The following is a 26,157-nucleotide window of genomic DNA, read 5'->3' on the forward strand; positions in this document are numbered from 1 at the left end:
AAGTTTAACCTAGTAAGGAAAACAAAGGGATAAATGAGGAGGGGGAAGACATGGCTAATAAGTTAGGGCAGGAACAATTTTCAACAATGGAGGCACATTCTAGATGCCATTGACAGGCCATTCAAATGAGACAGATAAACTCAAAAGGCAACCGGACTTGACGCCAGTAACAAAATTACTTGAAGGAAGTCAGGAGTCATTTCACGAATGGAGACGACACTGTGAAGCACCCGGAGGAAAGTCACACAGTTACAGGGGTGGACGTGCAAACTCCACACAGCACCTGTAGTCAGGATCGAACCCGGGTCTCTAGTGCTGTAAGGCAGCAACTCTAGTGCTGTAAAGCAGCAACTCTACCACTGTGCCAATGTGCCACCTGATAGAGATTTATAAAATTATGAGAGGCATAGATAAGGTAGACAGTCAGAACCTTTAGATAGGCACATGGAAATGCAGGGAATGGATATGGATCACGTGCAGGCATGAAAACAGGCCCGTCAGCCCACACCGCCATTGATCACCCATTCTCAGCACATAAGGATGTACCTTTAGAAAGGAGGAGGAGAAATGTATTTAGTCAGAGGGCAGTGAATCTGTGGAATTCATTGCCATAGATGGCTGTGGAGGCCAAGTCGTGTATTTTTAGGGCAGAAATGAACAGGTACTTGATGAGTAAGGGTGTCATGGGTTATGAGAAGGCAGGAGAGTGCAGTTGAGAGGGAAAGATAGATTATGAAAGGAGCAGGAATGCAGCCACAGTCAATGTTCGTCAGATTTAAGTCTTGCAAAGGACATAAATGAGCTCCTGAGGCAGGAACTTGCCTGTATAAAGGAAGCATTGAAGAAATCAAACTTTGATAAAGTGTAATTGCTGCAAGAAATAAAGAAGCTCAATCCTGAATGAGAATATTCTTGTCAATGCCATGGTGGAGTAGACTCGCTGGGCCAAACAGCCTGCTTCTACTCCCTAGACTTATGAGCTGCACAGTAGTACTATGTCATCTCATTTTCCTGCAGGGGATGGAGGGATATGGATCACGTGCAGGCTGAGGAGATTAGTTGAAATGGGAGTCAATTGCGGCGAGGACATCGTGGGCTGAAGAGCCTGCTCCTGTGCTGCACTGTTCGATGTTTTACATTCTGAGGAGCAGCGGTTTCATATCTCGACAGGAGTCCACACCTGCAAACGGCGTTCCTCTTCCTCTTGTTTCTTCCTCTCCACCTCCTCCTGTTTCCGCTTCATCTCCATCTCTGCTTTCCTGGTGAAAACATAAGGCCAGTTCAGCAAGTTGCAACTGAGAGGTATTGTGTGGTGTGAGAGGTTAGCGTGAGATCAAGTCAGTACTGTGTGGCAAAGCTCCTGGGATCAGCGCTAGTGATTTGTAATCGGGACAAATTTATGTGAGCACACCTGAAATCCCCCCCTGGATGACCCCCCGAAAATATGGTGCCTAGGCCGGGTGAGTAGGAGAATCGAGAACCAGAGGACATAGGTTTAAGGTAATGTGGGAAAGATTTAATAGGAACTGGAGGCGTAAAGGGTCTGTCCCACGAGCATGCGAGTGCATGTGACAAGCGCGACCAAACCGGAAGCGGGGGCCGCGCGGAGGTCGAGTGATCCCCGTACAGGGTCTGTCCCACCAGCATGCGACTGCATGTGGCAAGCGCGACCAAACCGGAAGCGGGGGCCGCGCGTAGGTCGAGTGATCCCGTACGAGTTGACATGAAGTTCGAGCGAAGTCCGCGGGAAGTTCCTGCTAGGCGTTCGCCGTCAAGACGCTGCGTACGCCGTCGAGACGCTGCGCACACTCGTTGAGGCGGTGCGTACGGCCTTAATGCGGCTGCGGGCCGGCAGGCCGTTGCCGCGCGGAAGTTTTGGACAGTGTCAGTTTTTCGGAGCCCTGCGCGATGTCGGGTCCAGCTCCGCACAACTCCATACGGCTCCGGTGAGCGAAGTGGGACCGGCCTCACTAAGCCGTACGGCTCAAGCGAACACGTTAGGTCGCGCTTGCCGCATGCAGTCGCATGCACGTGGAACAGGCCCTTAACTTTATTTTACCCAAAGGGTGGTGGGTGTATGGAATGAGCTGCCGGAGGAGGTAGTTGAGGCAGGTACTATCGCAACATTTAAGAAACATTTAGACAGGTACATGGATAGCATAGGATTATCGGGATACAGTCAATACACAGGCAGGTGGGACTAGTGTAGATGGGGCATGTTGGTCGACGTGAGTAAGTTGGGTCAACAGGCCTGTTTCCATGTTGTATGACTCTACATGGGCAAATATCTGAAGAAGGGTCTCGACAAGTACTCTTGCAAGTAAGAATTTCATTGTTCTATCTGGGACATATGACAATAAAACACTCTTGACCTGAAACCCATTCACTCATTCCTCCTAACCAGAGATGCTGCCTGTCCCGCTGAGTTACTCCAGCATTTTGTGTCTATAATCATTATACAGTATTTAATAGGAACGTGCTCTGTACTTATAACAAATGTGCCTAATATTCACTGAACACATCAATATTCAATATCATTCTGAGAATCTAATCACATCTCCTCAGGGTATATTTTGTCATGTTGAGGTATATTTTACCCAACCAAACATCTGAGGTTTGATTTACAAGAAAGTAAAATATACCCTTTAATGATTAAGGTAATCCTTGATGATTGACATTTATGTTTCATTTATTGCCTTAAATATTGAGTGGAATGAAACACTTGTGTGTGGGAAGGAACTACAGAAGCCGGCTTATACTGAAGATAGGCACAAAGTAATTCAGAGGGTCAGGCAGCATCTCTGGCGAATAGGATAGGTGACTCTGTTACTCACAATCGCCGGTCCTCCTCCTCCTGCTTGTGATGCCTCTCCTCCTCCTCGCGCCTACTGTGCTCCCGCTCCATCTCCTGCTGGATGGCCCGCAGTCTCTCCGCTTCCTCTTCCTCCTGCTTCTTCTTCTGGAGGCCACTGAGCAGCTGCTCGGAGCGTCGCACCAGGCCCGCGTACTCTTTATCGATCTCCACACGGGTCATGATCGTGCACTGAGGAAGACAAGCAGAAGGAAAAGACTGTTCATAAGCTCATAAGTGATAGGAGAAGAATTAGGCCATTTGGCCCATCAAGTCTACTCTACCATTCAATTATGGCTGATCTATATCTCCCTCCTAACCCTATTCTCCTGCCTTGTCCCCATAACCCCTGACAGCAGTCACCTGTTTGGGGCGAGTCTCACTCAGTAAAGGCAACCTGGCAAGAGTCAAGTCAAATAAGACAAGGTGCTAGAGTAACTCAGTGGGTCAGGAGAACATGGATAGGTAATGTCTCGGGTCGGGACCTTTCCTCAACACTTCAGCATTTTATGTCTTTCTTTGGTATAAATCAGCAACTTGGTTCTTGGTTCTTCTTGGTTTCTTGGTCCTCCAAAATATTCCAAATGGAATTTAAACTGGAGGTGGTGAAGGGAGGGCTTAAGCCAGAAAGGGTTATTGGGAAGAAAGAGCTACTTTAAATTTAGTTGCATCTGGTTGGGTAACTAAAGTTGGGTGGAGATTATTCCATGATTTAATTGTGCGGGGGAAGAACGAATTGCTGTACACATCTGTCTTTGTAGTTGAGATCACAAATTGGATCGAATGCCCTCGTCTGCTCCTAATTGGTTTAATAATAATTAAGTCCATTATTATGTTCACAAGTTCCAGGAACAATAATAGGCCCATTAATAATAGGCCCATTAGCCCATCAATAATAGGCCCATTAGCCATCAATAATAGGCCCATTAGCCCATCAATAATAGGCCCATTAGCCCATCAATAATAGGCCCATTAGCCCATCAATAATAGGCCCATTAGCCATCAATAATAGGCCCATTAGCCCATCAATAATAGGCCCATTAGCCCATCAATAATAGGCCCATTAGCCCATCAATAATAGGCCCATTAGCCCATCAATAATAGGCCCATTAGCCCATCAATAATAGGCCCATTAGCCCATCAATAATAGGCCCATTAGCCATCAATAATAGGCCCATTAGCCCATCAATAATAGGCCCGTCAGTAATAGGCCCGTCAGTAATAGGCCCATCAGTAATAGGCCCATCAGTAATAGGCCCATCAGTAATAGGCCCATCAGTAATAGGCCCATCAGTAATAGGCCCATCAATAATAGGCCATTAGCCCATCAAGTCTACTCCGCCATTCAATTATGGCTGATCTATCTTTCCTTATCAGCCCCACTCCCCATAACCCCTGATACCCATACTAATCAAGGATCTGTCAATCTCCACCTTAAAAATATCCATTGAGTTGTCCACTGCCTTCCATGGCACTGAATTCCACAGATTACCCGCTGACTAAAGAAAATCCTCCTCAACTCCTTTCTAAACATACGTTCATCTATTCTGAGATTGTGTACTCTGGTCCGAGACTCTCCCACTAGTGGAAATATTCTCTCCACAACCAGGCCTTTCACTATTTGGTAAGTATGTCACTATATGACTCTGTTTACCTTGATTTTGTTCATGAAATAATCTATCGATGAATCCAGATCCTGGACCTGTTTGTTCATTTCAGCTTTCCCCTCTTTTAGGGCCTTCACCACCTCAATCATCCTGTTGACTCGCTGTTTCAACGACTTTCCCTTTACCAACCCAGCAATGCTGCATGGAAGAAAACACCATTACTGCCAGCAATTCCATCCACAATAGAACATAGAACAGTACATGACAGGAACTGGCCCTTCAGCCCATGATGTCCGCGCCAAAACACAATGCCAAGTTAAACTAATTTGAGGCTCCACAGTTGCGTAGCTGTAGAGTCCTCGCCTCACAGCACCAGAGACCCAGGTTCGATCCTGACTATGGGTGTTGTCTTTGCGGAGATTGTTCGTTCTCCCTGTGAGGCGTGGGTTTTCCCCGGCTGCTCCAGTTTCCTCACACATTCCAAAGACGTACAGGTTGTAGGTTAATTTGCTTCAGTAAATTGTCCCTCGTTGTAGGATAAAACTAGTGCACGGGGTTGACTGGTCAGCACAGACTCGGTTGGCCGAAGGCCCTGAACCAAGCTGTATCTCTAAACTACATTAAACTAATCCCCTCTGCCTGAACATAATCCAAATCCCTCCATTCCCTGCACGTGCCTTTCAAAACGCATCTTAAAGGACACCATTGTATCAGCCTCCACCACCAATCCTCGCAGCGGATTCCAGGCACCCACCACTCTCTATAAAAATAATTGTTCCACACATCTCCTTTGAACTTTGCGCCCCTCACCTTAAAGCTATAGTCTTTGACACTTCAAAAGATCTTAAGATACAGGAGCAGCATTAGGCCACTTGGTCCATCGAGTCAGCTCCCCCATTCGAACATGGATGATCTATTTCTCCCTCTCAAACCCATTCTCCTGCCTTCTCCCCTTAACCTTTGACATTTCCACCCTGGGAAACAGGTTCTGACAGTCTACCCTATCTATGCATCTCATAATTTTACATACTTCTGTCAGGTCTCTCCCTCAACCTCTGACATTCCAGAGAAAACAATCCAAATCTGTCCAACCTTACAGTTAATGCCCTCTAATCCAGGCGTCATTCCGGTAACCTTCTTCTGTACCCTCTCCAAAACCTCCACATCATTCCTGTAAGGTTGCGACCAAAACTGCAATGCTCCAAATGCGGCCTGACAAAGGTCCTACAAAGCTGCAATATGACTTCCTGACTCTTATACTCAATGCCACGAACTATGAAGACATGCATACCATACGCCTTCTTTACCACTCTATCTGCTTAGGAGCTATGGAGTTTAACTTCCCAAAACGTAGCACCTGCACTTGTTTAGTTTAGATACACAATGTGCAAACAGGCCCTTCAGCCCACAGAGTCCACGCTGACCAACAATGACCCATTGACACTATTTTTATCCCACACACTAGGGATAAATTACAGAAGTCAATTAACCGACAAACCTGCACGTCTTTGGAGTGTGGTAGAAAATCGGAGTACCAGGAGAAAAGCTACGCGGTCACAGGCAGAACGTACAAACTCCGTTCAGACAGCACCCGCGGTCAGGATTGAACTCGGGTCTCAGGCACTGTAAGGTAGCAACTCTACCGCTGCGCCACTGTGCCACCCAAATATAGAAACAACTCCAGCCCCAGTGCACAAATATTTAGAGATGAAGAAATCTCACTATGTTAGGCCGTTTATGAAGTGAATCACTCACCGAGGCTTATGCTTCCTTTTACATAACCACATGCGAACAGTCTTCTGCATCTTAATGCAAGCAAGGGCTCGGTAACTCATCTTGTTCTTTACTGTAGTAATAAATTGAGGAAGAATCTGTTCATAAATTATGCACAATTCCATGCTCACATTTGCTCTTTATATCAACATGAAATAACATTCGATTGAACCCGAGTATGAATTGAATTTAATCCAATTTTAATCAGTCTAAATAATGGAGACACTAGAAATTGCCGATGCTGGTTTACAAAATAAAGTTACTCCATAGTGCTGGAGTAACTCAGCGGGTCAGGCAGCATCTCTGGTGAATACGGACAGGTGACGTATCGGGTTGGGACGCTTCTTCAGACTGGTTATGGGGAGCGGGGAGAGGGGCGTAAGCTAGAAGAGAGGAGGGGCAAGACAACACGCGGCAGGTAATAGGTGAACACCAGCGATGCGGATTCGATGGGCAGATGGTTGGACAAAGGCCAGAGATGAATAGACAGATGGAGTGAGACAGGATTGAAGGCAGGTACAATAACAGCATTTAAAAGACATTTGGGCAGGCATGGATAGGAAAAGTTTAGTGGGATATGAGCCAAATGCTGCCAGGTGGGGCGAGCGTAGATGGGGCATCTTGGTGGGCATGGGCAGGTCGGGTCAAAGGGCCTGTATCCATGCTGTATGATTGGGATTCTAAACAGTGGAAACACACACCAGAATGTAAATAGGGAATGTGCCTGATTCCCACTCATTCATGTAAATTCACAGAATTATTTTGCATGACCACATTTAGAAACATATATACAACGTGTGGCAGTTGTGGTGTGCAGCCGTGTTAATGTAATGTGAGGACAGTCACAATGGAACGCTGCACCTACATTTGATGACAGACAGTGAACACCATTGAACCTTCTTCCAACGACTGCATATGAGCCAGTGATTCACCCGTTTCACCAGCACTGCCAGGTGCTCCGGGTCAGACTTCATGATCTGATCGAACTCTGCAAACTGAGCAAAGACAATTCAGTGAAGCCAGCCTCCAAGACAAAACATATAGAACAGGTCGAAACAACAAGCCTTGGCCTACACGATCTCCTGGTTTCCAACCACTTTAACTCCCCTTCCCATTTCCATTCTGACCTTTCTGTCCTGGGCCTCCTCCACTGGCAGTTTACAACCCAGCGGTATGAATATTGATTTCTTCAATTTCAAGTAACCCTTGCATTCCCTCTCTCTCCGTCCCTTCCCCACCCTAGACGTGCTAGTTTCACTGTTGTCCTGCTTAGTTTCACTGTTTGTATCCACTCCTTTTCACCTTCTCCACGGCCAACAATGGACCATTGTGGGCTTCACCTTTCCTTGATCATCATTGCTGGCTCTGGTTGGTCCTTTTGGATACCTCCCATTCATTTGTTTTTCATACCTTTTCTATTTTCCCTTTCCCCTGACTCTCAGTCTGAAGAAGGGTCTTGACCGAAACGTCCCCTATTCTCTTTCTCCAGAGGTGCTGCTTGACCCGCTGAATTACTCCAGCATATTGTGTCTAACCCCTCTCAATATCAGCAAGACAAAGGAGATAGTGATCGATTTCAGAAAGCAAAGCAGTACACATAACCCTGTTTGCATTGATGGTGTCAAAGTAGCGATGGTTGAAAGCTTCACGTTCCTAGGAGTAAATATCACCAGCAACTTGTCCACCCATGTTTAAACATGGCTAAGAAAGCACATCAACACCTCTACTTCCTTAGAAGGCTTAGGAGGTTCGACATGTCCCCAACAACTCTCACCAACTTCTACAGATGCACCGTGGAAAGCATTTTATCGGGATTCATCGCATCTCCCTTCAGCTTTGCTGGTCTGTGTAAAAGACTTGCTCCTCACACCTTCTTTAAACATTGCCCACCACCCTCTTGTGTAAAAAATCTTACCCCCTGCACATCTCCCTTAAACTTTACCCCTCTCACCTTAAACCAGCCATTACATTAAAAAATAGACTATAAAAGCTGACAATTCAGAACAAATGTCAGGTAAAAGGTTTTATTACCTTGCCAGGACGGAAGAAGACCTTGGTTAGACCAAACTTGTAATCATTTTCATTGAGACCCAAGGCTTTGAACAGTGCCTAAGAAAATGAATGCGAAACATAAGACGTCAAGCAATGTTTACATTGATTGGCTGCAATGGCTGCCAAAGTATGGTACATCTGACCTGTTTGGAAAGCATGCAAAACAAAGTCTTTCACAGAACCTCGGTGCACGGGACAATAATAAACCAAACCCGCCATAGACACCAACAGCAAGGAACGATTTGTGTACCGAGGTCTCTGGAAAAACACTGGCTTACTCTTTCATGGAACTACCAGAGTGAACTTCAAAGCTGCATTTTGATCAATACCTTGCAAAAGAGTCTGGGGTCCAGTCTCGTGAGCTTTGCAGGCATGTAATTCTTGTACATGTTGTAAAGTTCATGGAACGGAGCACGTGATGGGAATCCTCCTTGCATCAGGTCCAAAACGGACACCATACCTACACGACGGAGAGAACAGTACAGATTTAGTTTAGTTTGAGATACAGCGTGGAAACAGGCCCTTCGGCCCACCGAGTCCCCACCAACCAGCGATCCCCCCGTAAACTAGCACGAACCTACACACTGGGAACAATTTACAGTTTTACTGAAGCCAATCAACCTATAAACCTGCACAACCGGAGCACCCGGAGAAAATCAATGTGGTCACGGGGAGAATGTACAAACTCCGTACAGATAGCACCCGCAGTCAGGGTCACACCCGGTTATCTGGTGTTGTAAGGCAGCAACTCTACCGCTGTCCCACCGTGCTGCCCGTAATTCACACCATCCTTTTTCTCCAGAGATGCTGCCTTACCTGCTGCATTACTCCAGCACTTTGTGCCTATCTTTGGGGAAAAGAGCAATGGATCGCTCCCGCCTGAAACTGTTCCTCACCTGAACACTGGAGCTGAGAGAGGATTTGTGCCCCTTCGAACTGATGGCTTGTCATTTTAAGGTTGGGCTTGATGCATCGAATGAAGCTGGAACCCTGGTTGTAAAACAAGGTGAGTGGTGTACATCATTGCATGCTTCATTCTAGCAATTTCTCCTCGGTATTGAGAACAAGCCCGAAGCATCATTCCCCCCCACCAGTAACTATCTCCCCCCACAACACGATGGGCCATGGCTCTCTCCAACCCCCTGCTGTCCCTCTGCACCCCAACCAGGGGCTCTCTCCCACCCTACACAAGGAGAATAGACTGGGTGAAAGCACAGTCATAGTCATAGAGTTTCACAGCGTGGAAATAGGCCCTTTGGCCCAACATGCCCACACCGGCCAACATGTTCCATCTACACGAGCCATCTGCCTGCATTTGGCCAATGCCGCTCTAAACGTGTCCTATCCATGTCCTGTCGTATCCATGTACGTGTCTAAATGTTTCTTAAATGGTGCGATAGTCCCAGCCTCGACTACCTCCGCTGACAGCTCGCTCCATACACCCACCACCCTTTGCGTGAAAACGTTACCCCACAGGTTCCTATTAAATCTTATCCTACTCATCTTAAACCTATGTCCTCTGTTTCTTGAATTCCCCTACTCTGGGCAAGAGACTGTGCGTCTACCCAATCTATTCCTCTCATGATTTTGTACCCTATTCCTCTCATGATTTTGTACCCTATTCCTCTCATGATTTTGTACAGAGTCTTTTACCAAGAGTCATAGAGTGATACAGTGTGGAAACGATAGACAATAGACAATAGGTGCAGGAGTAGACCATTCGGCCCTTCGAGCCAGCACCGCCATTCAATGTGATCATGGCTGATCATCCACAATCAGTACCCCATTCCAGCCTTCTCACCATCTATCTATATAATATTAAAACTCAGTGGCTGGCTGGCTGGCTGGCTGGCTGTGTGTGCTTCTGACTTGTGGCTGCCAGCCTTTGATTCGTTGCTACGCCAACGTCAGACCCAAAAACGCCGAGTTTTTTTCCATTTCGGTAGAGATTTCACTTTTCATTCCAAGTATCCACTCCTCATTAAATTTTGTCATGTTTATGTACACATTTTTAATAAAATCCTTCTCCCACCCCCCCCCCCCCACACTCATTTTGTCGCCTCCTGCTGGCCAGTGACCATAACGGCTGCTGGCGCCCGCATCTCGCCTCAAAGACGCTATTTAAAAACAGCCGCACTGCTGATTCCTGAGCCGCTTGAGTTGGAGGACCACGTCTCCCGTGGGGGCTACGGGTAGGGTACGGCTGCGTTGGGGGAGCAGACCCAACTGCACTTGGTCTAGTATCCCTTAACTCCGCTATCTCTAAGAGCTCTATCTAACTCTCTCTTGAAAGCATCCAGAGAACCAGCCTCCACCGCCCTCTGAGGCAGAGAATTCCACACACTCACAACTCTGTGTGAAAATGAAACAGGCCCTTTGGTCCAACTTGCCCACACCAGCCAACATGTCCCAGCTACACTAGTCCCACCTGCCTGCGCTTGGTCCATATCTCTCCAAACCTGTCATATCCATGTACCTGTCTAACTGTTTCTTAAACGATGGGATGGTCCCAACCCCAACTACCTCCTCTGGCAGCTTGTTCCATGCACCTACCACCCTTTGTGTGAAAAAGTTACCCCTCGGATTCCTATGAAATCTTTTCCCCTTCACCTCGAACCTGTCCTCTGGTCCTCAATTCCCCTAGGGGAATCAAAAACCAGAGGACGCAAGTTTAAGGTAAGAGGGAAAAGATTTAATAGGAACCTAAGCAACAACTTTTTCACTCAGCGGGTGATGGGTGTATGGAACGAGCGACCTAATTCTACTCCTGTGACTAATGAACTCATGAACTTATAAACATGTGTTCACGTGTTCAGAAAATGAAATAATGTTTAACGTTTTAGAAGAAATGACTCATATATTGGTGAAACAATGGGGTTGCCTGAAATAAATATTTGTACCAGCATGTACCGTCACAGTAAAAGCACTGTGATCGACAGCATGGCCTCGGTGGGCCGAAGGGCCTCTTTTCATACTGCATCTTTCATTCAATCGATCACTGGTCGCCAACTAGGAAACAAATGCCCTGACCATAAATCACGACCCGTTATCCCCATTTTAAGCAACAGATTAATACATGCACAAATAAATACTCACTGTGCTGCGCAACTTTTCCAGCAACAGGTTCAACTGAGTCTGTGAAATATCAAGGCAAAAGAAAAATTTAGCAATGCACATTTCTGTGGAAAATGGGGTCAACTGTGCTTCATAATGGGTGAAACTTCTGGTTCAAATAATCTTTGCATTTTATTCTTTAGCACCATGTTCAAATAGGTTTTATTTGAAGATGGTGTAAACTGGATTGGCAAAGCATTAAGTTTGCAGAGCTCAAAGCATTAAAATGGCCTTCCACGATTTACAATGTGCAGTGAAGCTCGGTGACAATAAACCTCTTCATAATCGTGTTGTGATGGGACATGCAGCGAAATCGCGTTGGAAATGGAACAAGCGGCTGGACATTCTACACACGGTTACAGAACGGCCGTGAATGACGTGACGACTAACAGAAGCCAAGCATGGCAAGGCCAGACATTAACCCTCTCCACACCAGCTTCACCAGCCTGTCGGTTGGCCACAGCAATGGTCTGGGTGCGTTAGAAACCTTTCCCTTTCCCGCACCCCAACCCAAGAAAGGGCATCATAGAGTTACACAGCACGGAAATGGGCCCTTCAGCCCAACTTGCCTATGCCAACCAAGATGGCCCATCTACAACTTGCCCACGTTTGGCCCATATCCCTCTAAACCATTCCTATCCATGTACCTGTCCACATGTCTTATAAATGCTATTATTGTACCTGTCTCAACTACCTTCTCTGGCAGCTCGTTCCATACACCCACCACCTTCTGTGTGAAAATATTGCCCCCCAGGTTCCTATTAAATCTTTCCCCTTTTACTTTGAAACCATGTTGTTTGGTTCTCGATTCCGCTACTCGGGTTAAAAGAGTACATTTACCCTGCACTCCTAAATCCCTCCGCTCTACAACACTTCCCAGAGCCCTACCATTCACTGTGTAGGTCCTGCCCATGTTAGACTTTCCAAAATGCAAAACTTGACATTTCTCTGTTTTAAACTCCAACCATTCCTCAGCCCATTTGGCCAACCGATCAAGATCCTGCTGCAATCTTTCACAACCATCATCACCATCTGCAATACTGCCCACTTTTGTGTCATCTGCAAACTTGCTAATCTTGCCATGTATGTTCTCATCCAAATCATTGATATAGATGACAAATAGTAATGGGCCCAGAACAGAACCCTGAGGTACACCACTAGTCACAGACCTCCAGTCTGAGAAGCAACCTTCCACCATCATCCTCTGCTTCCTTCCATGAAGCCAATTTTCTATCCATTCAGTTATCTCTCATTGGATCCCATGCGATCAAACCTTCTAGAGCAACCTACCATGTGGAACCTAGTTGAATGCTTTGCTGAAGTCCAAATACACATTCCCAGCTCTGCCCTCATCAACCTTTTTGGTCACATCTTCAAAAAACTAAATCAGATCATGGTTTTGCAACAAGCCATGCAGAGCAATGACTCCCAAACTCCATGCAGAGCAGAGGGACGGACACAGTTACCTATGATTCCCTGGACGTGGAGTGGGGTGGGATGGGGATGGGGACGCAGAACATCACCACGTTTTCCTGCCCAGCGACCCCAACTGGAAGAGCGAGCGAAGAAAGCATTGCCTTCAGATGTGATCATCCCGACACCTCACCCACTGTCAGCACCCAGGGCAAGGCAAGAGAAATGGCCAATTAATTCAGATTTAGTTTAGTTTGGAGATACTGCATGGAAACTGACCCTTCAGCCCACCCGAGTCCACAACGACCAAGTGGACTGAGTTCACACTAGTTCTATGTTATCCCACTTTCCCATCCACTCCCTACATTCCAAGGCCAATTAACCTGCTTGTCTTTGGGATGTGGGAGGAAACCAGAGCACCGAATGGAAACCCACGCGGTCACAGGGAGAATGTGTAAACTCCACACAGACCACAGCCGGGGTCAGGATTGAACCCGGGTCTCTGGCACTGTGAGGCAGCAGCTCTATTGGCTGCATCAGTGTGATGGGATTGCTCAGAAAATTGGCAGAGACCTGAGGGCAAATGTTTTTTTTTTTCCTTCTGTGTGTTGGCGTATGAGAAATAGGCCTATTACCAGTAATTAACAAGAGATTAGGAAGGGGGCAGAGACTGAAAATACTTTACAAACATGCAAAAGCCTTGAGCTTTCTGCAGCACAGTTCAATCTTATCAGTCAGTTGATTTCAACACATTTTTGCATTAGTGTTTCTGTCCCAAGCGAGAACATTTTACTGCAATCGTAAATAACACGGGTGAGGAAAATAAACACTCAGGTGGAATAACTGTTTGCAGCTAAATTAATAAATGAAATATCTTGCAAAAGAATATGATGCTAAGTTACACCTATCTCCTTGCCTGCAAATGATCCATATCCATTTGCTTATGTAAAAGCCCCTCTCGTAACTGGTAAACCTCCTCTGCACCCTCTTCAAAGCCTCCACATCCTTCCTGTAATGGGATGACCAGAACCACACACACAATGCTCCAAATGCGGCCAAACCTTAGCCCGATAAAGCTGCATCATGACTTCCTCACTCTTGTACTCAATGCCACGACCAGTGAAGGCAAGCATATCATATGCCTTCTTCACCGCTCTATCTACTTGTGTTGCCACTTTCAGGGAGCTATGGACAAGAACCCAAAGTACATCAATGCTTTTCAGGGTCTTGCCATTAATTGTATGCATTCCATTACATTTCACCTCTCAAATTTCAACATCTCGCACTTGCCCAGATTATTAAGTCTGCCATTTCCCTGCCCATATCTGTAACTAATCGATATTCTGCTGTATACTTTTGCAGCCTTATTCACCATCTGCAACTCCATCTATTTTTAATGGCATCTGCAAATTTACAATCCAACTCATCTACATTTTCATCCGTCCAACGACAGAGTTTCCACATGTCTAATAGCAGTCAAAGAGCTAGTGTTTTTTCTTGGATTTTACAAATTATAATTGCAAGCAACTTTGAGCCCCATATCAGAGGAGGGATGTGCTGGCGTTGGAGAGGGCCCAGAGGAGGTTTACGAGAATGATCCCTGGAATGATTGGGTTAACGTACGTTGAGCGTTTGACAGCTCTGGGACTGTAATCGCTGGAGTTTAGAAGGATGAGGGGGACCTCATTGAAACTTACCAAATACTGGAAGGCCTAGATAGAGTGGGTGTGGAGAGGATGTTTCCACTAATGGGAGAGTCTAGGAGCAGAGGGCATAGCCTCAGAATAAAAGGGCATATCTTTAGAATGGAGATGAGGAGGAATTTATTTAGTCAGGGGCTGGTGAATCTATGGTGGCCAAGTCGTTATGTATTTTTAAGGCGCTGATTGACAGATTCTTGATTAGTAAGGGTGTCAAAGGTTACGGGGAGAAGGCAGGAGAATGGGGTTGAGAGCACTTAGACACTCAGATAAACATCTCAGATACAGTACGTGTATAGCGTATGTTCAGAAGTTATAGGAGCAGAATTAGGCCATTCGGCTCATCAAGTCTACTCCGCCATTCAATCATGGCTGATCTATCTTTCCCTCTCAACCCCATTTTCTTTCCTTCTCCCTATAACCCTTGACACTCGTACTAATGAGAATCTATCAATTTCCACCTTTAAAATAGCCACTGACGGCCTCCACAGCCTTGAATGAATTCCACAGATTCACCACCCTGACAGCTGAAATTCCTCCTCATCTCGTTTCTACAGGTATGCCCTTTTATTCTGAGGCTATGGCCTCTGGTCCTAGATTCTTGCTCTAGTGGAAACATCCTCTCCATTTCCACTCTATCCAGGTCTTTCACTATTCGCTATAGCAGTAGTACACTGAGACAGTGTACAGTCGCCAGGTTATTGCGCCCTTTTCAAATCCCAGTTTCTACTCATATGACCTATGAACTTCTCACTGTAGAATTTTACAAGGCATGAGTTTTCCAAACAATCTCACCTTGAACTTATTCCCAACGCTGATGAAGCTGAGTTTTCCGGCTTTCTGCTTCGTGTCCTTCATGTTGTTGGTTCCTTCGAAGAGCTTCCGCACAAAGGGGTCCTTCGATTCTGACACCAGGGACTCCAAGGACATGTGCAAGGCATCATTATTCTTCTCCACAAACTTTGACTGTCCGGAGAAGGGGGAAAACAATAAATCAAAATGAGAATTTCAAGTACTATTGCAATTTTTAAGCATTTAGACAGATACATGGAAAGTTCATTAGGAGCGGAATTAGGCCATTCAGCCCATCAAGTCTACTCTGCTATTCAATCATGGCTCCTGCCTTTGCCCCATACTCTTCTTGCCCAGAGTAGGTCCCAGATCCTCCCTCTAGTGGAAGCATTCTCTCCACATCCACTCTATCCAGGATTTCATTATCCGGTATGTTTCAATGAGGTGTACCCCTCATCCTTCTAACCCCAACGAGTACATGCCCAGAACCAGCAAAAGCTCATCATATGTTAACCCATTCATTCCTGGTATCCTCTCGTAAACCTCCTCTGGACCCTCTCCACACCAGCACATCCCTTCTCAGAGATGGGGCCCAAACCAGCTCACAATACTCCAAATGCGGTCTGATCAGCTTCCAAAAGAGGTTTGCACTGACAAGAGATTACAATGTTGGGCTTGCATATTGACAGATTGGACAAATATTGACAAATATTCAGAGTGTGAAGAGGCCCGTATACACATATATTGAAAATGATCAGAAATAACTCAAATAACATCCTGCTTTTTCACGTCTAGGACATGAGAACAGAAATTGGATAGAATTTATGTTCTAGCTGGACAAATCACAGAGAGTCTACATTTGATTTGTGTGTAGAAACAAGGAATTGCAGATGCTGGTTTATAAAAAAAAGACACAAGTTCTGGAGTAAGTCTAAGATAATGGATAACGGTACAAAGGTAAGGCCATTGTTGAGGACTGACTGTTTTGTCTGAATAAGGGTCCCGACCTATAAGCCACCTATCCATGTTCTCCAGGGATGCTGTGTTTCTCCAGCACTTAGTGTCTTTTTTATTCTGCATCTTCAGTTTGGACAAGGCACACAGGACTTGCTTTCTGTGCGACAGCACTAAATGACTACAAAATGTATTTCATTTAAAAGCTCACAGTTTCATAGCAGACGGCGCCGGCAAAGTGCCTGACGATAAACCCCTCATCATCACGGATGTTCCTGTGAACCGTCAGTTTGGACTTCCTGGGGATCTGAGCGATGAAGAAACGTGCGTTACATATATTGCAACAGTGTTTAGAATTTAGTTTAGAGATGCATGTGCCCTTTGGCCCACAGAGTCCGCGCCAGCCAGCGATCACCCAGTACACCAGCACTATCCTACACGATAGGGACAACTTACAATTTTTACCAAAGCCAATTAATCGACAAAACTGAACACTTTTGGAGTGTGGGAGGCCACCAGGGCACCTGGAGAAAACCCACGTGGGCACAGGGACAGACAGCGCCCGTAGTCAGGATTGAACCCTGTAAGGCAGCAACTCTACCACTGCACCACTAAACCCCCCCCCCCCCAAACTGGTGACCGCAAATACTCCCACGACCCTAACCCCCCAACCCCACACGAGGGAAGTAACAGCACACTGGCTGGCTCTGGCGGGGGGGGGGGGGGGGGGGGGTTGCTAGTCCCGGTGCAAGAGAGGGGCAGCGGCCCTCCTGCTGAGTAACTCACGGTCAGTCGGAAGTGATCCTTGTGCTTCTGGTGAACTGCCGACGTGAAATGCTGGTCGCTGGTCTGAGGGAGGCGGTTTTCTTCATCCAGGATATCCAGAATCCCCACTAATTTAGCTTCAATCAAATCTGTTTATTGGCAGAATTTTACAAAATCTGTAAATGGAGTAGTCAAGTCCCCGGCATCACACGCGTTGAGATTTTTGAAATCAAGTACAGAGCTAAACTGAGGGCCAATACACTAAAGGACACAAACATGCTGGAGTGACTCAGTGGGTCAGGCAGCTTCTCTGGAGAACATGGGTAAGTGACATTTCAGATGGAGACCCTTCTTCAGATCCAAAAGGTCATCTATCCATGTTCTTCAGAGATGCTGCCTGACCTGCTGAGTCACTCCAGTGCTTTGTGTCTTTTTATATCGCAACCAGCGTTTGCAGATCCTTGATTCTTCATGGGAAACACTGGTGCTCACCATCCTGTATCTTGGTCAATACTCGTGGAGCCTTCTGACTTTCCCTCTCCGCTGGACCTCCCCAAATCTCAAACCCATCATTCTGAGTATACAACTACTTAGTTTAGTTTAAGTTAGTGTCACATGTACCGAGGTACAGTGCAAAGCTAATCTGGTGCGTTCTTCAGAAACGCGTCATCCCTTCCTGAATGTAAATTGGACTCGAGTTTTATCAGATCTCACTTTAATTGCAAAAATGTCACAATTTGGGATGGAGGCTTTGGAGAAGGTCCAAAGGAGGTTTATCCCAAGGATGATTGGTTAACATATGATGGCATTTGATGGCTCTGGGCAAGTACTCGCTGGTTGAGTTGCATTGTTTAAGTTTAGTTTATTGTCACGTGTACCGACGTACAGTGAAAGGCTTTTTTTGCGTGCTAACCAGTTAAGTATCAAGATAATACATGATTACAATCAAGCAATCCCATTTAGAAGGATAAGGCGTGACCTCATTGATACTTAACGAATAGTGAAAGGCCTGGATCGCGTGGATGTGGAGAGGATGTTTCCAGTAGTGGGAGAGTCTAGGACCAGAGGGTACAGCCTCAGAATAAAAGGACATACCTTTGGAATGGAGATAATGGAATTTCTTTAGCCAGAGGGTAGTGAATCTGTGGAATTCATTGCCCCAGATGGCTGTGGAGGCCAAGACATTGGGTATTTTGAAAGCAGAGATTGATAGGTTCTCTGATAGTAGTTACGGGGCAAAGGCAGGAGAATGGGGTTGGGAGGGAAAAATAGATCAAACATGATCGAATTGCAGATTAGATTTGATAGGACGAATGGCCTAGTTCTGCTCCGATGACATGATAATTACACCCAAAGCATTCATTGGAAACTGACATGGGCAGAATGAATTTCGCTACCCACATCAACTCAGTACATACCAATGCAGTCTTGGTACATACCAGGTCAATTTGACGTACCAATACTTACCAATACAGTCTTGATTGTCAACATAGTACACCTCATTCACACCAAGCCCTTCCTTCTGATACAGCTCTTGTTCCTGAAAGTGGAGAGTTCAGATCAGTGTTGCCTTATTAATCTCAGGATCTCCAGCATAAAGTACAAAAGATTGAAAGCATGCATTATTAGACTTAGGAACATTGTCTTGCCCTCCTTATATCAGGCTTGTGGACAGTCCTTCCAAAAGCTAGGGTACTGTCAGATTCACCTCTATCCCATTGACGACATTGGACTTTGTCTCTGGAACTGGTGTGCTACAACGTTGCGGCACAGTGGCGCAGCAGTAGAGTTGCTGCATTACAGCGCCAGAGACATGGTTTCGATCCTGACTACTGGTCCCGGCTGTACTGAGTTTGCAAGTTCTCCCTGTGACCACGCGGGTTTTCTTCGGATGTTCTCCAGTTTCCTTCCGCATTCAAAAGACGTGTGTTTGTAGGTTAATTGGCCTCTGTAAATTGTCCCTAGTGTGTAGGATAGGACGAGTGTACGAGTAATGGTGGATCGGCGCGGACTCGGTGGGCCGAAGGACCTTGTTCCATGCTGTATCTTTAAACTATATTCTGCACTCTGCATCTTCCTTTGATCTAACTCTTGTACTCAAGTTGGTCTTGATGGTGTCTACATATGGTATATCTAATCTGTTTGGATAGCATGCAAAACAATGCCTTTCACACGTGACTTATAACCTAAACCTAATCGGGGCCCCTATTTAAAACAATACTCAGCAGCTGTTGACCTAGTTATTCAATATACAAATAATTACTTTTGCTGTTAAGTTGTCTAATAGAGCAAATCTAATTGCACGTGTTGCCTATCTGTCTACTGCAACCATCTGTCCCAAATTAAAAGTACGTTAACTTCTCATTGAATCCACATTGAGGCCACATTCAGAGTATTGGGTTCAGTTTTGGACACCCTGCTATGGAAAAGGTGTCATTAAGCTGGAGAGAGTGCAGAGAGAAGATTTCCTATGATGGTGCCAGGACTTGAGGGCCTGAGCTATAGGGAGAGATAGGACTTTATTCCTTGCAGGAGGATGGGTGATAATATAGAGGTGTATATGATCATGAGAGGAATAGATAGGGTAAATTTACACAGCGTAGGGGAATCGAGAACCAGAGGACATAGGTTTAAGGTGAGAGGGGAAAGATTTAATAGGAACCTGAGGGACAAAATTCTCACACAGGGGGTGCTGGTAATATGTAACGAGCTGCCCAAAGAAGTGGTTCAGGCAGGTACAATAATAACGTTTCAAAGATGTTTGTACAGGTACATGGAGATGAAATGTCTGTTAAAGATGAAGCAGAGTCTGGCCTAGTTCCCAGCAGTGAGGCCCGACACTTTTAGTCAATATATTTTGCACGTCTCCAAAACAGTCTTTAGGACCACAACCAACCACTTATTGGCCTGTCTGGAATCATCGAACACAACGAACGCCATCAATAAAATAAATGTTTAGTGCTCGTAACCAGAAACATTCCAGATATCTACTGCCCTCAGGAGCCTTGACAAATAACATCAGCACACAATAATCAATACATTCCCATTTTCTGCCGCAGGTATCAACCAGCTTCTGTTGATAGCCATCCCTTGAGTGCACGCCTGAAATATAAATTGTTATTTTTTATTTTTAGGGATGGCAGGGTGGCACAGCAATAGTGTTGATGCCTTACAGCACCAAAGACCCGGGTGCTGACTGTGCGGAGTATGCACGTTCTCCCAGTGACCTCATGGGTTTCCTCAGGGTGCTTCAGTTTCCTCCCACATTCCAAAGACATGCGGGGTTTGTAGGTTGACACAAAACGCTGGAGTAACTCAGCGGGACAGCCAACATCTCTGAAAAGAAGGAATGGGTGGCGTTTCGGGTCGAGACCCTTCTTCAGATTCATGTCTGAGTCTGAAGAAGGGTCTCGACCCGAAACAAACGTTACCCATTCCTTCTCTACAGAGATGCTGCCAGTCCCACTTTTTTTCCAGCATTTTGTGCCTATTTTTGGTTTAAACCAACATCTGTAGTTCCTTCATATACATTGGGTTTGTAGGTTAATTGGCTTCTGTAAACTGTCCCTAGACTGAGAGGGGGCGTTGTCCTGTACGGCTGGCAGTCCTGCAGCCGTCCGTTTTTTTCACTTCTTTTTTATTATTTTTAGTACATTAAAGTGTGTAGTTGGGGGTCTAATCTTTTTATGTGTGGGGGGTGGGGAGGGGGGAAGGGGGAAATCGCTTTTTCAAGTCTCTACCTGGTCGGAGAGGCTGCCTTCCTCCGAGCAGCACCTTCGACCCATCCTCGCGGCCTACCAGCAAGGCCTGGAGCCGCGTTTCCTGAGGGGACTTGGCCAGAACCTCGGCTTCGGCGGCGGCACAGCGCTGGAGCGCTATCGCAAAGCCTTGCCTGGGTCGCCGCGCTGGAACTCCGGTATGCTGGGATCTGCCGATTAAACATCGCGGAGCTGCGGGTCTGTGGAGCGGCCAGCCGCGGGCAGCAGCGCTGAACTTTACATCGGGAGCCTGGGATCTCGTGCCGAGATGACTGGTGGTGGAGCTCTGTCTCGCAAACGCATGTTGGCTTCGGAAGCCGTGGTCTCCGATAAGGAGGCGGCTGTTCCAGGCATCCCAAGCCGCTGAGAGGGTTCTCCGTAGCGGCGACTGTGGAGGCCTCAATAGGCCCAACTATGGGTGGACAAGAGGATGGGGACTGGACTTTGTGCCTTCCCTCACAGTGGGAACCATTGTGGGGGGATGTTTTTATGTTTTAATGTTAAACATCTTCTTTAATGCTATGTTGTACTTTTATTAGTGTGGTGCAAGGACATCTGAAAAGTATTTATTATTATTATTATTATTATTAGTGTGTAGCATAGAACTAATGTATGGGTGATCGTTGGTTGGCACGGACACGATGGGCTGAAGGGCCTGTTTCCACGCTGTTGCAACTAAACAATTCAACAGGTCTCAATGTGCTGCCATTATAAACTGCAGTAACCACATTGCAATGGAATTTGTCAATGGGAAACCACACTACAACTGTATAATCTGATTGCCAAATGCACATTTTAAAAGCAAAACAGAAAGTGCTGGATTTGATGTATATTATTGGTACACTAATAAGCTGTGTTTTACATGCTATCCAAACAGATCAGATATACCATACATGGATACAATCAGTTCAAACGCAAGTACAATGGACTGGCAGCATCTCTGGAGAGAAGGAATGGGTGACGTTTCAGGTTGAGACCATTCTTCAGACTGGTTAGGGATAAGGGAAACGAGAGATATAGACGGTGATGTGGAGAGATAAATAACAATGAATGAAAAATATGCAAAAAAGTAACGATGATAAAGGAAACAGGCCAATGTTAGCTGTTTGTCGGGTGAAAATGAGGCTGGTGCGACTTGGGTGGGGGAGGGATAGAGGGAGAGGGAATGCCAGGGCTACCTGAAGTGAGAGAAATCAATATTCATCCCACTGGGGTGCAGCAGCCCAAGCAAAATATGAGATGCTGTTCCTCCAATTTGCGTTTAGCCTCACTCTGACAATGGAGGAGACCGAGGACAGAAAGGTCTGTGTAGGAATGGGAAGGGGAATTAAAGTGTCCAGCAACCAGGAGATCGGGTAGGTTCAGGCGAGCTGAGCGAAGGTGTTCTGCGAAACGATCGCCCAGTCTGCATTTGGTCTCGCTGATGTACAAGAGTCCAGAGAGCATGTAACAAGTAGAATGGATAAGGGAGAGCCAGTGGATGTGGTATATCTGGACTTTCAAAAAGGCTTTGACAAGTTCCCACACAAGAGATTAGTGTGCAAATTGAGAGCACATGGTATTGGGGGTAGGGTATTGACATGGATAGAGAACTGGTTGGCAGACAGGAAGCAAAGAATAGGAATTAACGGGACCTTTTCAGGATGGCAGGCAGTGACGTGGGGTGCCGCAAGGCTCAGTTCTGTTTACAATCATATACATTAAAAGTCTGATCTTGTACGTGTATATATGTCTATGTGTGTGTAGACAAAAATGCTGGAGAAACTCAGTGGGTGCAGCAGCACCTATGGAGCGAAGGAAATAGTCAACGTTTCGGGCCGAAACCTTTCTTCAGACTGATGTAGGGTGGGGAGAAGAAAGGAAAAAGGAAGAGGAGGAGCCCGGGGGCTGAGGGAGAGCTGAGAAGGGGAGGAGACAGCAAGGGCTACCGGAAATTGGAGAATTCAATGTTTATGCCTCTAGGGTGCAGACTGCCCAAGCGGAATATGAGGTGCTGCTCCTCCAATTTCCGGTGGTGCTCACTCTGGCCATGGAGGAGGCCCAGGACAGAAAGGTCGGATTTGGAATGGGAGGGGGAGTTGAAGTGCTGAGCCACCGGGAGATCAGGTTGGTTATTGCGGACCGAGCGGAGGTGTTCGGCGAAACGATCGCCAAGCCTACGCTTGGTCTCACCGATGTAGATCAGCTGACATCTAGAGCAGCGGATGCAATAGATGAGGTTGGATATGCAGGTGAACCTCTATCGCACCTGGAACGACTGCTTGGGTCCTTGAATGGAGTCGAGTGGGGAGGTAAAACGACAAGTGTAGCATCTCTTGCGGTTGCAAGGGAAAGTGCCCGGGGAGGGGGTGGTGCGGGAGGGAAGGGAAGAATTGACCAAGGAGTTACGGAGGGAGCGGATTTTACGGAAAGCAGACAGGGGGGGAGATGGGAAGATGTAGCGAGTGGTGGGGTCACGTTGGAGGTGGCGAAAATGGCGGAGGATTATCTGTTGTATGTGATGTCTGGTGGGGTGGAAGGTGAGGACTAGGGGGACTCTGCCCTTGTTACGAGTGGGGGTATGGGGAGAGGGAGCAGTGTTACGGGGTATGGTGAGAGCCTCATCTATAGTAGGGGAGGGGAACCCCCGTTCCCTGAAGAATTAGGACATTTCCGATGCCCTGGTGTGAAACACCTCATCCTGGGAGCAGATGCGGCGTAGACGGAGGAATTGGGAGTAGGGGATGGAGACATTACAGGAAGCAGGCTGGGAAGAAGAGTAGTCTAGATAGCCATGGGAGTCAGTGGGTTTATAGTGGATGTCAGTCAGAAGTCTATCACCTGCGATGGAGATAGTGAGGTCAAGAAATGGTAGGGAAGTGTCGGAAATGGTCCAGGTGTATTTGAGTGCCGGATGGAAGTTAGTGGTGAAGCGGATGAAGTCAGTCAGTTGTGTGTGGGTGCAGGAGGTAGCACCAAAGCAATTGTCGATGTAGCGGAGGTAGAGGTCGGGGATGGGGCCCTGGTACGCCTCGAACAAGGATTGTGTGTGTATATGTGGTTGTCTATATCTTCGCAAAAACACTACGCGGTAATGATTACATTTTTACATATTCTGATTTACATTTTTCCCCTCTAGGCAGAGAACACCTTCACTGAACATTTTATGCTTTTTTTCTCGACATTACTGATTAAAGTTTAAAAAAATCAAAATACTTTGAATTTAGAATGACCAGCTTCAACTGATTACGTCACAATAGCTCGGCTAGCAGTAACGACACAGGAACACTCGGAACTTTTCATCTCAGAGGAGGGGGAGGGCGAATTGCTATTTCAACACGCAGGGGAAATTGTAATTTTTTTTAAAGTTTACTGCTCAGGGAGGCAGGGGAATGCTGGAATCTTACGTTCGGGAATGGCTTGAGTTGGAGGACCACACCTCGCGTAGGGGCTACGGGTAGGGAACGGGTGCGTTGGGGAGCTGCATTTGGTTTAGTACTTATTAAAAGTCTGATCTTGTACGTGTGGGGGCTGGGGAATGGACAGAGGCCGAGGCAAGGTCTGGTGGTGGAGTGATGGTGGGTATAGTTGCATATTGTTAAAAGTTGCATTTATACAGATTTAAAGGAGGCAATTTTTTTCCCCGTAAACTCCATTAACAGCAACCTGAAGGAGAGCTCTGCAACAGCTCAATCAGAGATCAATGTAATATTGGTTTCCATGGTAACATACGACCCTCATCTTCCCTTGCATCGATTTTAGTCTAGGTTAAGCACAAATGTAATAAAGGTGTCTTACCTCTTTGAGGATTCTCTCATTGAAAAACTGCTGCAGCTTCTCATTGCAATAGTTAATGCAGAACTGCTCAAAGCTATTGTGTTCAAAGTATTCTGTGGAGCACAAAACAGAGGAAACACTGAACTGCCGGTAAACAACAACTCTTTCTACAGTCAGACGAGACTTGCAATAACTGATGGAAGTGGAAGATGGTTCGAGTGGAAGCTGCTGGGAGTATCTAAGGTACAGGCAGGTCTTCCAAATCCCTCTGCCCCATTAAATTACAAGCAAGTGTCACAGAGTCACAGAGTCACGGAGTCACATAGCGTGGAAACAGGCCCTTCAGCCAAACCTGCCGACACCGAACAACTTCCCCACATACACCAGCCATACCTGCCCACGTTTGGCCCATATCCCTCTAAACCTATCCTATCCATGTACCTGTACAAATGTCTCTTAAAGTACATGGTAGTACTTCCCTCCACTGCCTCCTCCGGCAGCTCGTTCCACACACCCACCACCCTTTGTGTAAAAAAGTAATCCCTCAGGTTCCTATTAAATCTTCCTACCTCCCTCCCACCACCTTAAAATGCGTGTGAATTCTGGAGTAACAACACCTCATATTGCTCTTGGGTACATACAACCCAATGGTACAAACATTGAATTCTGCCATTTTCGGTAAGTGCACAACCCTCCCCCTCTCCCTTCCATATACACCCCCCACCTGGACACTCAGCAATTTCTCCCCTCCCCTTCCACCTACAATTCTTCCTCCAGCTTCACCACACACAACTCTTAAATCTTTTTATCTCACACCATCTGTCTTTTCATCTCTGTCCTTTGTCCAACCATCTGCCTGTCAAAATGTCTGAAGAATGTCTCTCTCTCTCCAGTTCTGGTTAATTCAAATGATGTTAGTGTATGTCTCCAAAGCAGAATTCTGACATGACGAATTCCTAGCACGCGTTTAGTTTTATCGCTACCATTGGGCTGTAATAGCTATAATGAATAAAACCACAAAATGCAAAGGATCATTAGCAGCTCAAATGTAGACAAAAAAGCTGGAGAAACTGAGCGGGTGAGGCAGCATCTATGGAGCGAAGGAATAAGTGGCGTTTCGGGTCGAGACGCTTCTTCAGACTGATGTGGGGGTGAGGGGGGGGGGGTGAGGGGGGGGGGGGTGGGAAGAGGAAAGGAAGAGGCGGAGACAGTAGGCTGTGGGAGAGCTGGGAAGGGGAGTGGAAGGAGGGAGAAAGCAAGGACTACCTGAAATTGGAGGTCAATGTTCATACCGCTGGGGTGGAAACTACCCAAGCGAAATATGAGCGAAATCCCTCCTTCCCCTCCCCTTCCCAGCTCTCCCATTGCCTACTATCTCCGCCTCGTCTTTCCTCTTCCCGCACACCCCCCCACCCATCAGTCTGAAGAAGGGTCTCAACCCGAAACGTCACCTATTCCTTCGCTCCATAGATGCTGTATCACCCGCTGAGTTTCTCCAGCATTTTTCTATCTTCGATTTTTCCCGCATCTGCAGTTCTTTCTTAAACATTAGTAGCTCATTGTTAGCTTCAGTTACAAACTCTGTTGCAAATAACTCGAGAATTTCTGCCCCAAACAGGGAG

General features: G+C 46.5%; 1 protein-coding gene across 4 annotated transcripts in view; it reads right to left on the bottom strand.

The window, feature by feature from the left end:
* Nucleotides 1-26,157, bottom strand: part of myo6 (myosin VI) — a 101,625-nt gene that overhangs the window by 15,751 nt on the left and 59,717 nt on the right. For all 4 annotated transcript variants that reach the window (XM_033025665.1, XM_033025663.1, XM_033025664.1 and 1 more), the window contains 14 exons: nucleotides 24,557-24,648; nucleotides 18,489-18,561; nucleotides 17,043-17,170; nucleotides 16,468-16,563; nucleotides 15,306-15,476; nucleotides 11,380-11,418; nucleotides 9,180-9,273; nucleotides 8,613-8,743; nucleotides 8,263-8,340; nucleotides 7,097-7,226; nucleotides 6,214-6,304; nucleotides 4,506-4,656; nucleotides 2,835-3,043; nucleotides 1,181-1,259 (listed from right to left, as the gene is read on the bottom strand). In XM_033025665.1, the coding sequence (XP_032881556.1) occupies nucleotides 1,181-1,259; nucleotides 2,835-3,043; nucleotides 4,506-4,656; nucleotides 6,214-6,304; nucleotides 7,097-7,226; nucleotides 8,263-8,340; nucleotides 8,613-8,743; nucleotides 9,180-9,273; nucleotides 11,380-11,418; nucleotides 15,306-15,476; nucleotides 16,468-16,563; nucleotides 17,043-17,170; nucleotides 18,489-18,561; nucleotides 24,557-24,648 (1,562 nt within the window). The remainder of the gene's footprint in view (nucleotides 1-1,180; nucleotides 1,260-2,834; nucleotides 3,044-4,505; nucleotides 4,657-6,213; nucleotides 6,305-7,096; nucleotides 7,227-8,262; nucleotides 8,341-8,612; nucleotides 8,744-9,179; nucleotides 9,274-11,379; nucleotides 11,419-15,305; nucleotides 15,477-16,467; nucleotides 16,564-17,042; nucleotides 17,171-18,488; nucleotides 18,562-24,556; nucleotides 24,649-26,157) is intronic.

This window comes from Amblyraja radiata, chromosome 8, assembly GCF_010909765.2.
Source record: "Amblyraja radiata isolate CabotCenter1 chromosome 8, sAmbRad1.1.pri, whole genome shotgun sequence".
Taxonomy (NCBI): domain Eukaryota; kingdom Metazoa; phylum Chordata; class Chondrichthyes; order Rajiformes; family Rajidae; genus Amblyraja; species Amblyraja radiata.